Below are 14,598 nucleotides of genomic sequence, written 5' to 3'. Positions count from 1 at the left end.
ACACATATATGTCCAAAGATTCACAGAGAGGTATATATGTACATATAGATAGATATAGATGGGTATATACACACATACATATATTTGTGTGCATATCTATCTATATCAATCAATCTAGAGAGAGAGAGAGATAGAGAGATGCATAAATTTATTTATTCCTATGCTTCCATGGAGACAATTTCTTTTGAAAAGAATATACTTTTCCATTTTCATGATGGTATTCATAAATTACATATTATTTCAGGGTGTCAACTAGGAAATCCTACTGAGGGCCTCATGCTAAAATTTAAATTTCACTTTGTATCTCAAATCCTGTAGTTTGTTATGTAAGCCACAGGAGTCAATTCTGGTCTGTTCACTTTTTTTTTGAAGGAATTTTAATGTCAGCCCTCTCCACCATGGTGATTCTCCAGCTGTTGTGTTGGTCCTCTTCTCTACGTATTTTTAGAATTTTAAATGAGAATGTCCTCCCCCATTCCAATTTAAAAGTAAGGTTCTCTTGATCATATATGTCCCATCAGCACAGTTTTCCATATTTTCATAGAAATGCTCTCTCTTTTTGGCAGAATCCTGTTATTCTATTATCAGATAACTGAGAAATCAAAATTGTATTTGCTAGTACCACCTAAGAACTACAATTTTTACTCATTATACCATTTTTGTCATATATTATATCTTTCAATTGAAATCAGAGATGAAAACCAAACCTGTCCTAACGATTATTTCAGTTCCCTATTTATGATTTCACCATCCCTAGAGGTACACTTCCCTTCTATTCTGACTGTATCATTTCTTCCTACTTTAACTAGCAAAATTTTTGTTAGTTTGTTTGAGGATTCCTGTAAGGTCCTCTTATTTGGGTTGAGAAGTCAATTAAATTAAATCCAATGAAGATGTATTAGGCAACCAGTGGGCACTATGCTTGACACCAGATATTTAAAAAAAATAAAAATTAAGTCTTTACCCTCAGGCCACTAACCTTTTTAATTGGGATATAAAATGAACAAAAATATGTATAACACAGTTTAGGTTATATTTGCGTATGAGAAATAAAATAGAAAGGAGTGAATTATTTGGGAAAGGAAGACTCACTTCTAGCTTGGAGGGATTGGGCAAGGTGTCAGAAGTAAAACAAGAAATTAACTTTGACACAAAAGAGAGATTCTGACAGAAAAATGTAATTTTAGGCATGACGGACAGCATTAAGAGATGCATTTATGTAGGAGAGAGTAAGATGAAATAGGTAAACAGCTAGTATTCTAGTTTTCAGAGATATGGAGTGTGTGAATAAGAATAATATAAAATCAAACTGGAAAGGTAGATTTGGGGTAAGATTGTAGAGTCTTGAATGCTAAAATAAGATATTCACATTTTATTCTTCAGGACAAAGACCATCAATCAAGAGGGCTAGGAAAGGAGAGTAATAAGATAAGCAAAGTCATGTGGTTCAGATGCCATCATGTATGTATAACTCGATAAACATGCTCATAAAATATACACTCCAACTGTGGCTTAGACAGCAGTGTGGAGACTAGATTGCTAAAGAAAGGAACTAGAGATAAAAAGACAACCTTCTAGCTTTCAAGCCTGAGTGAGTGGGAGAATTTTGGTATGATCAACATAAATAAAGAATTCAAGAATATTCCTATTTTTCCCAGGAATCTATTTATTTTAGCATATTAAATACTTATTTAAGCATGTTGAATTTGAAATATGAAGGCTGTCCAGTGGGAGACATTAAACAATCAGCAGCTGAAAATATAAGATGAGATGCTGGGGGAGAAGTTAGTATTAGAAATAGAGGGGTCCATCTGCAAAGAAGTGATCTGTGAACCACTGAAAGGGGAAAAAATTCTTCCAAGGAATAGGAGAATACAGGACAATGACTTGGTGGATTCCTACATTTAGGGAGAGGAAGGAGGAAAAAAAAATGTGAAAGGGAAGTGAAGTGATCAGACAGATAGCCTGGAGACATTCCTATTTTGGAAGCTAAAGATGTAGATAACAGCAAAAAGCAAGGAGCAGAAAGCCATCCCCACTACTATAGGAATTTTATAGATTGTAAAGACTAAGAAAAAAATGAACTTGGCAATTATGTCACTGAGGACCTCGGAAATAGCAGTTCTAGTACAGATTTAAATAAAGCAGGCAAAATGCAAGGGATTGAGCAGGGAATGAGTGATAAGAAAGTGTGGGCAGTGAATAAAGCCTACTTCTACTAAATGTTTCATAGTGAAGGAGGAGAATGCCATAAGAAAATAGTTTGAATGGCTGTCAGGACCAGAGGAGAGAGTAAATGTCAGTGAGCAAGAGTGAATGAGTGTGTGTGTGTGTGCACGCGTCTGTGTGTGCATGTTTGCGTGTATATACATGTAAGCATGCAAATACTTATATTTTGTAGGATGGGAAAGAATGGAAAATTTTTATAAGGAGGAAGGAAGGGGGTGAGTAGAGAAAGAGAGGCAGAAAGAGCAAGAAAGAAATGGGATGATCTACAAAGTAAGATTGTAGAAAAGTCAAGAAAGGAATGTCATGAAATACCAAGGCAAAAGACAGATTGGCTTTGGCAAGGGAGTCCATTTTGAATGATCTCATTTAAAAAAAAAAGTAGAAAGTGAACTCATCTCTTCAGAGTGAGTATGGCATAGGATGAGGAAGAGAAGAATCAGAAGGGTCAATGTGGGGAGTAAGAATGAGACTAATAAGTAGTGAATAAAAGACTGCAACACAGCCATGAGGGGCCAGTTGGGAAAAAACTTGAATGTGTCCTATACTCAAGCAACATAGATTTCCAGCTTCCTCCAGTAGCTTGGGATGAGAACAGAAAATGAAGAGAGTGGACTGGTGTATGGATTCCCCAGGAAATGCCAGATTTGTGGATTAGTGGAGCAGAAAGAGCAGAAGTTAAAATGGCCAATGGACTATTGGCTCATAAGATCATAGGTATAAAGCTGGAAAGGACCACAGAAGCCTTCTTATTCATCTCATTCATTTTACAGATGAAGAAATGAAAGTCCATAAAGGTTAAGCAACTTGCTGAATGCCATACAGATATTAAGTAGCAAAGGCAAGCTGCTATTATTATCATATCATCATGATTGTACCAAGCTACCTCTTTAAGATATTTAAAATGGGGTAGAAAGTACATAATTGGAATAGCTAACACCAGAGTCAGGATTGGGTATCAACTGGAGGTAGTAGGTGCCCCCCCCAAGTAGATAAGTTAGATTATCCTTTACTGAATATGCTACAGATTATAGTCAAGTAGATGGCATAATAGGGAGAATTAGGGACATGGAGATAAGACCTGAATGCCCATAGCTCTTTGGGTACTTATTAGTTATGTGACCTTAGGCAAGTCCTTTAACTTAAGGGTTTTACCTTAAATCACACAGCCAGTAAATGGCAGAAGTGAAACTTGATAATAGCTAGCTAGTAAGCAAGTTATCTATCATCTACCATGTAGCCTCTCAGGTAGAAACTCACAGAATTATAACCAAACAGGTTTTAAGTAGAATGGCGGTGTGATAGGGCTTTCACAAAATCATGCTGCCCAATTATAGAAGGGTGTTTTGCATTGTTTTGTTTTTTTAGGATATTGTTTACCAACTGGAGTGTTCCTATTTCAATGGGTACATATGGAAATGAATGCATGCAGTTCTATATGGAATTTAGATAGATAAAAAGATAAATATCCTATACAGATATATACATACACATGTTCTTATGTATGCATATGTACATACATTTACACATATGTGTATATATGAATATGAGGTAGAAGGATATATATGTATGTGGTACACACACACATATTTATGTGTGTGTGTGTATACATATATATATATATGTTTCATGTGTAAGCTTTCTATAGTTAACAGAAACTTTCCATACCATCTTTAATTGGTGATCAGCTCAAAATAATGTTATTTACCTTTGATTTCCTATCAAGGCTAATTACAGACACTGAAATGTTAGTGCATTTTTCTTGCTATAGCAATTTATGTATTATACACTGTAAAGTTCACTCTAAGCTCCATTAGAAGAGCATGTTCCCTATAATTCCCTACAGAGCAGAAAATGGCACTCAGCCTCCATAGGGCACTCAATAAATGTTACTGGTGATGAGCAAAAATACAAAGTCATGTTGTTCAGCATGATATTTTCACCCTGTGTAAGAAAGGCAAATGCTGAACATACTGTGTACATCCTTCTATACAATCATTACTATAGACATAAAAATATTTTCAGATTAACCCAACATTTGGGGCAAATTTTTGATTCAAATGGACCAAATAAGTTATAAAAGTAGGAACATACATACCATTATCAAAATATCTGATGGTTGAATTTCTGGAAACACTGGGGTCAAAATTTGCCATTAAAGGGGCTATGTACTGTGTGGCTGTTAGCATTCGGTGTACAATTTCTCCTGTATATATGAAACCTATAAGAAAACAAAATAGAAACCAGGTAAATGATTTTGTAGATACGTAGGCATCACAACTTGTAAGAAAGGTCATCTCTGGAAAGTGAACTGCACCTAAGGACTAAAAATAAGTGGTTGGGTGGGGAGAATTGCTTCAGTATATTATATTGGAGTTACTACATAAATTATAGGCCATGGATTGAATTTGGTTCAATGAAATTAAGTAGACATATTCAAAATTTAAAATAAACCAAGTAGGCAACGAAGTTTATTGTTGTTTTTGTTTTTGTTTTTTTTGTAGAGGTGGTAATGTGATTTTCTTAAGAATTTTACTTGATTGGATGCTTATACAATGAAAAAAACAGTTTGCTATATTCCTGTTACAAATATTGGTCATACAGACTGTTTTTCATTATTCCTCTTGTGCTACCATAATAGTAAGGTAAGTGATTAATATGATATACACCTGTTAATATTAATGTCCAATTACACTTGTATCTATTCATTTAAAGGGTATCATTAATTATATAGCTACAGCTTTGCTACTTAAATACACACAATTAAAATGTTGAAAGAACAGTGCTTGGGTCTAACTAGTTCTTTCCTCAAATAACTGAAACATCATTTTCCCCAAGATATAATTGTAGATAAGATTAAAGAATCACTTCTGGGTCACAGGAGCAATAAGAATGCAGACTCAACCTTTTCTTCTATCTCCAAACATCTTAACCCACTCCCAAACAGAAATTTTATATCAAAGATAAAGCAACTTCAACCATGTCCATGGTCTAGGACAGTAGAATACAAAAGAAAGTGAAAAAATAAACAAACCCAAACCCAGGAAATGAACCTCTCTGACCCTGAGCTGCATCAGCATCCCATCTCCCACCTATCGCGGCACTGGCAATGAAGCCCTACTAGCAGACCCAAGGATACAACACAGGCTTACAAAAACTGGCCCTGAACCCCATTGTCCCCTCCCTATTTCCAGTGCTGTAGAGACCCTGACTCCAGGGCATGGAAATTTACTTGAGACTCAACAACCAGCTTGGCCACAGCCCTTCAGGAGCATATCAGGTAAAACATTAACAGCAGAAGGAAACATGGTCTCTAGATCCAATAAATGTTTTGAAACCTCTATGAATAAATACTATAAAACAAAGGCAAAAAAATGACTCAACACTTGATGAGACAGAAGGCCCTTTGGAATTTGAGCAGAACCTGGAAAGGAATTTAGAATTACACAAAAGATAATGAAATTTTCCATACATTTTGAACCAGAGACTCCATTTTTGAACACGCACCCCAAGGAAGCCACTGATAAAAATGAAGTGCTCACATATTTCAAAACATTTATAGGAATTTTTGTGAGTATTAAAAATGGAGAACCAAGTACACAGACATCAATTGGAGAATGGCTGAACAAATAATGGTACCTGAATGAAATAGAATATCACTGTGCTGTAATAAATTACTTGTGTGATGAATACACAGAACCATGGATAGATCTATATGAACTAATACAAAGTGAAGTAAGCAGAACCAAGAAAACAATATACTCCATAGCAAATGTAACAAAATTATAAAGATCACATGGGACTCAAAAGAAGAGCTATGAGAAAAACATAGCCCTTCATGGAGGTAGGAGGTCTATAGGTATTACACAGTAGACAAATTTCCAGATTTTTTTCAATTTATTTATCAGTTGTGTTGACATTTACTTTTCTTTTTTTCCTCTCTAAAAATACTATTTGTCAGATAGGATGGTTCAGATACATGGGATACTATGGCCCTTAAGAAATAGGAAATACCAACAAAAGCTTATTTGAAAAATGTAACTTCTACACATATGCTCTGTTTAAAAAGTAATTGGTGGTTCCCTATTCTGGCTGAAAGTGAGCTTCATACAGAATAACTTGCCTATGAAATCATCTGCAGTGTCTCTTCTATTACAACTCCAGTCAACAATCAATTATTCACTTAGTGTGACAAATTTTTAATTTAAAATTGACTTTTTGCCATCATCCTTTGGGCTATCTGCCATCACTGTCAACTCAGGAATGCTCACAAGTTTTGTTATCTTTCTAAGGTATAAGTGAACTATAAGTATGTGTATGTGTATGTATGTATTATATATAATGCATACATCTATGAACATATTATAACTACAATTTAACTATATATGTACATATACATACTACACCGTTAACTGTGGTTAATTTCCTTTAATATTTTTTCTCTTGGTGTAGACCATGTTGAAGGCATATAGAAATTTTCTTCATTGATATGGATCAATAACTTATCAATAATTTCTAGTCTTCAAGATGCCAGACTTCAACCCAGCCTTCTTGAATTCAAAAATGGCTTTCTATACACTAGTCCAGAGGTGGGGAACCCACAGCCTCGAGGCTACAGGTGGCCCTCTAGGACCTCAAGTGCGGCCCTTTGACTGACTCCAAACTTCACAGAACAAATCCTCTCAATAAAAGGGTTTATTCTATAAAATTTGGACTCAGTCAAAAGGTGGTACCTGAGGATCTAAAAGACCACGTGTGGCCTTGAGGCTGCAGGTTCCCCATCCAAACACTAGTTAATATTGCCTTGGTATAATGTGAATGGGAGGTAATTCTCTGAGTGCACAAAGTACACTTTTCAGGTTTCATAACAATAAATTCACCTCTTTTACCACCACTATTGCTACTGATGATTAAAATTTTTATAGAACAGATTGCCTTATTAGGCGATAAGTTCCTCATAACTGTTCATGTTTAAGCAGAGGCTTTATAACTATATTTCATGGATCTCATATACAAGAATTGATACTTTCATAAAGGGTAAAATCAGATGTTTTCAGAAGTTTCTTCTGACTTGGTAATTTTTAAATTAAAATAACTTTTTGCATCTGTAGGGTATTTCAAATTTATGTAACTTTACATCTCTTATTTTATTTTGCTCTTCTAAACAAAATCATGACCTTTAATCCATGATTTTTAAGTATACACATCACAAACTCCAAGAAAGTGATTTTAGTATAAATTATTTCAGAAGAGGATTGTGTTTTGTCCATTTCTTAGGTCCCTTTTCCACTTGTGGCAATGCCTCTTGAGAGAGGGAGGGGGAGAGTGGGAGAGAGGGAGAGAGGGAGAGAAGGAAAGAGGGACAGAGGGAGGGAGGGAGGGAGAGAGAGAGAGAGAGAGAGAGAGAGAGAGAGAGAGAGAGAGAGAGAGAGAGAGAGAGAGAGAGAGAGAGAAAGAGAAGAGACAGAGAGACAGAGACAGAGACAGAGATTGGGGAAATATTTTTGAATCCATGATATAAGCAATTTGTATGTATTTTGATTCTTGTCTATTGACAGCATCTTTAGAAAGAAGTGTCTTTGTGGCTTACTTTGAATTTTTATATATTTGTGTGTTTATTATTTCATATGTGTGATTGCTCTCAAAGTTCCACCATAGCAGATACATCGTTGCTTTTTATTGTATCTCCCTAGAGGCCTATAGCCAGAGTCATACCTCAAAAATTCAAAGACCAGAATCAAACCTTCAAAATGACATTCATGAAAAATAACTACCTTTAGAATCTCTGGGTCATGAATTCTCCTTCCTGGTAACAGCATGCATTTTTAATTTCACATAAAAATGAATGCTACTGGTAGCTAGATATCACATTTAATGAATGGTTACTTTAAAATGGAATTTACTTAACTCCAGGTAGTTGCCTAGCCTAATGTGAATTCCTAATTTGCTGCCAAATAATTTTTGACTATATGTAAAAAGTATGAAGCTTAAAGGATGGGAACTTCACCTAGAAATCAGGTTTGAAGGAATTATTTTTCCAGTGGAAGCACTTCATGCTTCCAAATGACGTGGTAACAAACACAAAATCAACTTAGCGCATCCCTGCTTTGCAAAAGCATGGCCATTACTGAGTCCAGATATTTAATCATCACTGCTAATGCTTAAAATAAATGGCAAGAACAAAATTAACTTCTAGAATTGCTTTCTGTATAAATTTGGCAAGACAGGACTCACTACTGTCTGTGACCTACTTTCTGGATTGTAGTCATCATTTATTGCTGTGTCTTTTCACCAGCGAAGAATTTTCCAGACATACAATTTCCTGAACTCCTTAATCCTTTCTTAGTAGGAGGGGTCTGGAAAACTTTCCAAAGGCAGTAAAGAGAGATTTGATGAAATGTAATCATGTCTGTTATGCTGTTTTTGCCTCTTCGTTTACTCCTGGGTTGAAATAAGCTTTAAACAATATCTTACCAATGATTGTTGTTGATTTTAAGTTCCAAGAGTTCAAGGTAAGACAAAGTACGAAATCCCATGATGCGTTTAATGTTATGTTCACACGGCATCGAATTTATTTTACTTTTTATCCTTGCTTATAAAAAAAAGAAAACGTACCTATTAAAACATCAGGTGAACTTTTAAGAGCTGTGAAGTAAAAGCTTTACTGAGGCATGGAACCCTTTAACCTAGCTGGAATTATATTTCAATTTTGAAGAGGGGGGCAGGGGAGGAAACTTTAAGTGTGGCAGATGAGCCCTAGTTAATCTAATGAGTCAGACCCACTTATAGAATTTGAAGCAGCCCTGGGGACACTGAAAAAATTCTCAAACATCAAAGACCCTTAGACACATTAATATCCCATTCAAATATTTACAATTTTCATCTAGTTATACTGGGCATATACACTTTTGCTGAAATATCAGGACTTTTTGCAAGTCTACGTGATTTCAGCTAATTTGGATGTGAAAATTATTACTGTCCAAATTATTATGTATAATCCAAAACCATATTAGATACTTGTACATCAGCAAGATTCTTGGGTAATTTCTTCCAGTCATCTTGGGCTTTCATTCATAATCAGTTGCATTATGAAGTAGGAATAATGCTGGAATCTGAGTGTTAAGACCTGGGTTCTAATCCTTGTTCTGCCACTAACTTCTGTGGCTTTGGGCAAGTTGCTTAACTTTTCTAAGACCCAGGTTCCTATTCTGCAAAAAGAAGAGTTTGGAGGACATGACCTGTTAGTGTTTTTTTTTTAGCTCTATAATTATTACAGACAATAAGTGTATGGCTCTTATCTAAGAAAAAAAAAGAACATTTAAAAAAGAGGTGATTATCCAGGAATTGTTCAAGAGGAAATAGCGAGAGAATTAAGGCAAAAGTGTTTATTTGTTTTGGTTCAAAAGCTGCAGTTTAATATAAGATGCTTCACTTTGTGTTTGAAATGCATGCTGTTAGTAAATTCAGAGGCAAATTCAGGAACTACCTATAACTATCAGTTGATTTTAAGCACATGGAAAGATAATTAAACCTGGTATTCTTAATTGGGGTTCTGTGAACTTATTTTTCAAATATTTTGACAATCTATACAATCCATTTCTTTGTAATCCTATAATTTTATTTTGTACATTTAAAAGATTTATTCTGAGAAGGTGTCTACAGGCTTCACCAGCATGTGTGTATGACACCAAAAAGGTTAAGAATCCTTATTGGCATGTATTCGACCCTCTAAATCAATCAACAATCATACCCATGACTAGGTGCGTGAGCAATCTACAAATTGATAAATAAGCTTTTATAAAGCTTTTCCTATATACCAAGCACTGTATTAGGTGCTAATGGTATAAACAACAAAGTTAAACAGTCCCTCTGAGACATATATTAGCATAGGGCAGCTAGTTATCCCTGTGGATAGAGTACCAGTCCAGGAGTAAGGAGGACCACAGTTGAAATACAACCTCAGACACTTACTAGCTCTGTGACCTCAGGCAAGTCACTTAATCCTGATTTCCTCTCCCCCCCCAAAAAAAGAAAAAAATTAACCTGACGCTTATTTAGAAATTATCTAGCTAGTGCAACTATGCAGAACACTGCTGAGAACCAGGAAGTGATAAAAACATTTCAACCAACAAATGAAATGCCAAGTAATGTATTGTTAGAGCTGATAAGGTTTAATCACAAAGGGGTGGAACCAAGATGGTGGCTGGAAAGCAGGGACTTGCCTAAAGCTCTCCCCCAGGATGCTCCAAACACCTATAAAAAATGGCTCTGAACAAATTCTAGAACTGCAGAATCCATGAAACAGCAGAGGCAAGCAGGCCTCCAGCCCAGGACACCCTGGATGGTCACTGGGAAGGGTCTATTGCACCATACTGGGAAAGGAGTGGAGCAGAGCCCAGCATGGGCCGGTTCAGGACCAACCAGGCCAGAAGCCAGGTGGAACAGGCCCTAGCACCCTGAATCAGTGAGCTGTGGCAGTTACCAGAAGTCTCAACCCACAAACACCAAAGACAACAGAGAAGGTTAGTGGGAAAAACTGTGGGGTACAAAGTGGAAAGAGTTCGCAGGTTGGCCACTGCTCTGGGGGCGGCAGAAGTGGTGCACCTACGAAACTGCAGCTGCAGTTGCTTCTGGCCCCAGGTTCACCTGGTGGGAGAAATAAAGTGGCAGATCAGAGGAGGAGTGGAGAGCCTGCTTAAGATCTGAATCAGGTTCAGGTTGGTGGTTCTAGGGGGAGGAGGAGTGCTGGTGTGGCAGAGGTAGCTATATAGAAATATCTCTGAAAGCAACAGTGCATCCCCTCAAGCTTGGAACAAAGTACTCTTTACTCTACAAGCAGTCATACCCGATGAAAAACTCAAGGGTCATGTAAGTTGGCTGGGAACATGGCCAGGCAGTGAAAATGGACTCAAATTCAGACTCAGACTTTGGAATCTTTCTTTGGTGACAAGGAAGACCAAAACATACAGCCAGAAGAAGTCAACAAAGTCAAGGAGTCTACATCAAAAGCCTCCAAGAAAAACATGAACTGGTCTCAGGCCATGGAAGAGCTCAAAAAGGATTTGGAAAAGCAAGTTAGAGAAGTAGAGGAAAAATTGGGAAGAGAAATGAGAAGGATGCAAGAAAATCATGAAAAATAAGTCAATAACTTGCTAAAGGAGACCCAAAAAATGCTGAAAAATACACTGAAGAAAACAACACCTTAAAAAATAGACTAACTCAAATGGCAAAAGAGCTCCTAAAAGCCAATGAGGAGAAGAATGCCTTGAAAGGCATAATTAGCCAAATGGAAAAGGAGGTCCAAAAGACCACTGAAGAAAATACTACCTTAAAAATTAGATTGGAGCAAATGAAAGCTAGTGACTTTATGAGAAATCAAGATATTATAAAATAGAACCAAAGGAATGAAAAAATGGAAGACAATGTGAAATATCTCATTGGAAAAAAACACTGACCTGGAAAATACATCCAGGAGAGATAATTTAAAAATTATTGGACTACCTGGAAGCCATGATCAAAAAAAGGGCCTAGATATCATCTTTCAAGACATTATCAAGGAGAACTGCTCTGATATTCTAGAGCCAGAGGGTAAAATAGAAATTGAAAAATCCACCGATCGCCTCCAGAAAAAGATCCCAAAAAGAAAACTCCTAGGAATATTGTCGCCAAATTCCAGAGCTCCCAGATCAAGGAGAAAATACTGTAAGCAGCCAAAAAGAAACAATTTGAGTACTGTGGTAAAACAATCAGAATAATAGAAGATCTAGCAGCTTCTACATTAGGGGATCGAAGGGCTTGGAATATGATATTCTGGAGGTCAATGGAGCTAGGATTAAAACCAAGAATCACCTACCCAGCAAAACTGAGTATCATGCTCCAAGGCAAAATATGGATTTTCAATCAAATAGAGGACTTTTAAGCTTTCTCAGTGAAAAGACCAGAGCTGAATAGAAAATTTGACTTTCAAACACAAGAATCAAGAGAAGCATGAAAATGTAAACAAGAAAGAGAAATCATAAGGGACTTACTAAAGTTGAACTGTTTTGTCTACATTCCTACATGGAATGATGATGTATATGATTCATGAGACCTCAATATTAGGCTAGCTGAAGGGGATATACATACATACATACATATATATATGTGTATATATATATATATATATATATATATATATATATATATATATATATATATATATGTAAGAGACAGAGAGAGACAGAGAGAGAGACAGAGTGTACAGGGTGAGTTGAAAATGAAGGGATGATATCTAAAAAATAAAATCAAATTAAGGGATGAGAGAGGAATATATTGGGACAGTGAGAAAGGAAGAGATAGAATGGGGTAAATTATCTTGCATAAAAGTGACAAGAAAAAGCAGTTCTGTAGGAAGAGAATAGGGGGCAGGTGAGTGGGAATGAGTGAATCTTGCTCTCATCGGGTTTGATCTGAGGAGGGAATAATATACACACACTCCATTGGGTGTCCTACCCCACAGGAAAGAAGGAGGAAGGAGACAAAAAAGGGGGCAATAGAAGGGAGGGCAGATGGGGGAGAAGGTAATCAAAATCAAACACTTTTGAAAAGGGACAGGGTCAAGGGAGAAAACTGGATAAAGGGGGATAGGATAGGAAGGAGCAAAATATAGTTAGTCTTTCACAACATGAGTATTGTGGAATGGTTTTATATAATGATACACATGGTGCCTATGTTGAATTGCTTGCCTTCTTAGGGAGGGTGGGTTGGGAGGGAAGAGGGGAAAGAATTTGGAACTCAAAGTTTAAAAGCAAATGCTCAAAAAAAAATTTTGCATGCAACTAGCAAATAAGATACACAAGCAATGGGGCATAGAAATCTATCTTGCCCTACAATAAAGTAAGGGAAAAGGGGATAGGTAGAGTGGGGTGACAGAAGGGAGGGCTTACTGGGGAATGCAGCAATCAGAAGAGATGCCATCTTGGAGTTGGGGGGAGGGTAGAAATGAGGAGAAAATTTGTAATTCAAACTCTTGTGAAAATCAATGCTGAAAACTAAAAATATTAAATAAATAAATAATGTCAAAAAATAGATTTACTCGCAAAGAGAAATCTGCATTCCATCCCACACACTCTCTTCATTTTTCATTTTTAATTCAATTATAACAGTTTCTACTCTCACGTCTATACATTATTAGCTATACTTTGCTGAGTTGTACATATAGAGCTCTAAGCCTCATTTTTTCATGCGTACAATAAGGGTATTTATATTCTTCACTGCCCTGGTTAATTTACAGAAGGACACGATAGCACATAAATGAAAGAAATTTAAACTACAAACAACCATCTATTCCAATGTCATAAAGCTAGAACTTATATAAGACTTTAAGTCTTGCAAAGTGCTTTAAATATATTATGTCATATGATGCAATTTATATCTGTTTATGGAGCTTACTCCCATCGGACAACAAAAAAGGGAAATAGGTCGATGATGACTGTGCTACTAACACCACCTCAGATTTTGGCATCATGCTGGAGACCTCACATTTTAAAAACTTGAACCTAGAACTAATGTTTGGCCGTATACTAAAATGTGTGTGATTGTTGTTAATCTATAGCAAAGGGGACTGAAGATACCTCTATTTGCACCTCATCTTGATTTCTGATTCCAAAGGTTACTGTTAAGGCTTGGCAATTATCCAAACAACCAAGACAACTCACAGGGAAACTTCCTTTCCATCTGTTCTACCAAAGCACCTACAATTGGAATTCTGGATTTAATAAAACCCTCCTCACTAGTTTGAGAGAATAATGAGCTTATAAAACATCACCCTCTGTTTATTGCAAACAGTTGCTGCACTTTATAGCAAGTGTCATGGTGTAAAGTGTGAGCATGTAGAGCCTGTAATTGGCTGTGAACCATCCTGTGAAATTTTAATGTTGAAGTTGCTAAATAAAAATCTGCACTGAATCATCTTTCACTTAAGGTTCTGACCCAGGAGGGAAAAGGAGAGAGCTGGCATATCCTACTGACATGATATTAAATGCTGAGATCCAAATGGAGTGCCTACATAATAAAGCACAATAATCCAGATTTCACTTTATTTCTTATGCCTCTTACTCTATGAGCCCTGAAACACAAACTGGGTAGATCTACGAAAGTGATTTTCTTCTCCTCCCTACCGCAATATAGAAAACAACTTCCTCATTTTGTTCCTTAAGTCTACTGTTGATTGGATGTTCGATGGGGAAACTGTCTAACTTATGAGGAAGGGAAACATTTCATGGATTTTAAGGCATTTCTTGTTCAAAATTAGTGGCAGAACAACTTCCAGAATCGAACAGGCTTGACATTTTCTGTTTCCAACCAATCATCTCCCCAAATAGCATTTAGTCT

The 14,598-nt window shown here is 36.4% G+C and overlaps 1 protein-coding gene across 1 annotated transcript in view; it reads right to left on the bottom strand.

Annotated features, from left to right (window-relative positions):
* Positions 1–14,598, bottom strand: part of PLXDC2 (plexin domain containing 2) — a 518,063-nt gene that overhangs the window by 169,191 nt on the left and 334,274 nt on the right. The window contains exon 5 of the mRNA XM_036758389.1: positions 4,325–4,447. Within this exon, the coding sequence (XP_036614284.1) occupies positions 4,325–4,447 (123 nt within the window). The remainder of the gene's footprint in view (positions 1–4,324; positions 4,448–14,598) is intronic.

Source organism: Trichosurus vulpecula, chromosome 5 (genome assembly GCF_011100635.1).
Source record: "Trichosurus vulpecula isolate mTriVul1 chromosome 5, mTriVul1.pri, whole genome shotgun sequence".
Classification (NCBI taxonomy): domain Eukaryota; kingdom Metazoa; phylum Chordata; class Mammalia; order Diprotodontia; family Phalangeridae; genus Trichosurus; species Trichosurus vulpecula.
Note: the sequence above shows the minus strand (reverse complement) of the source record. Positions and strands in the feature narration are given on the sequence as shown.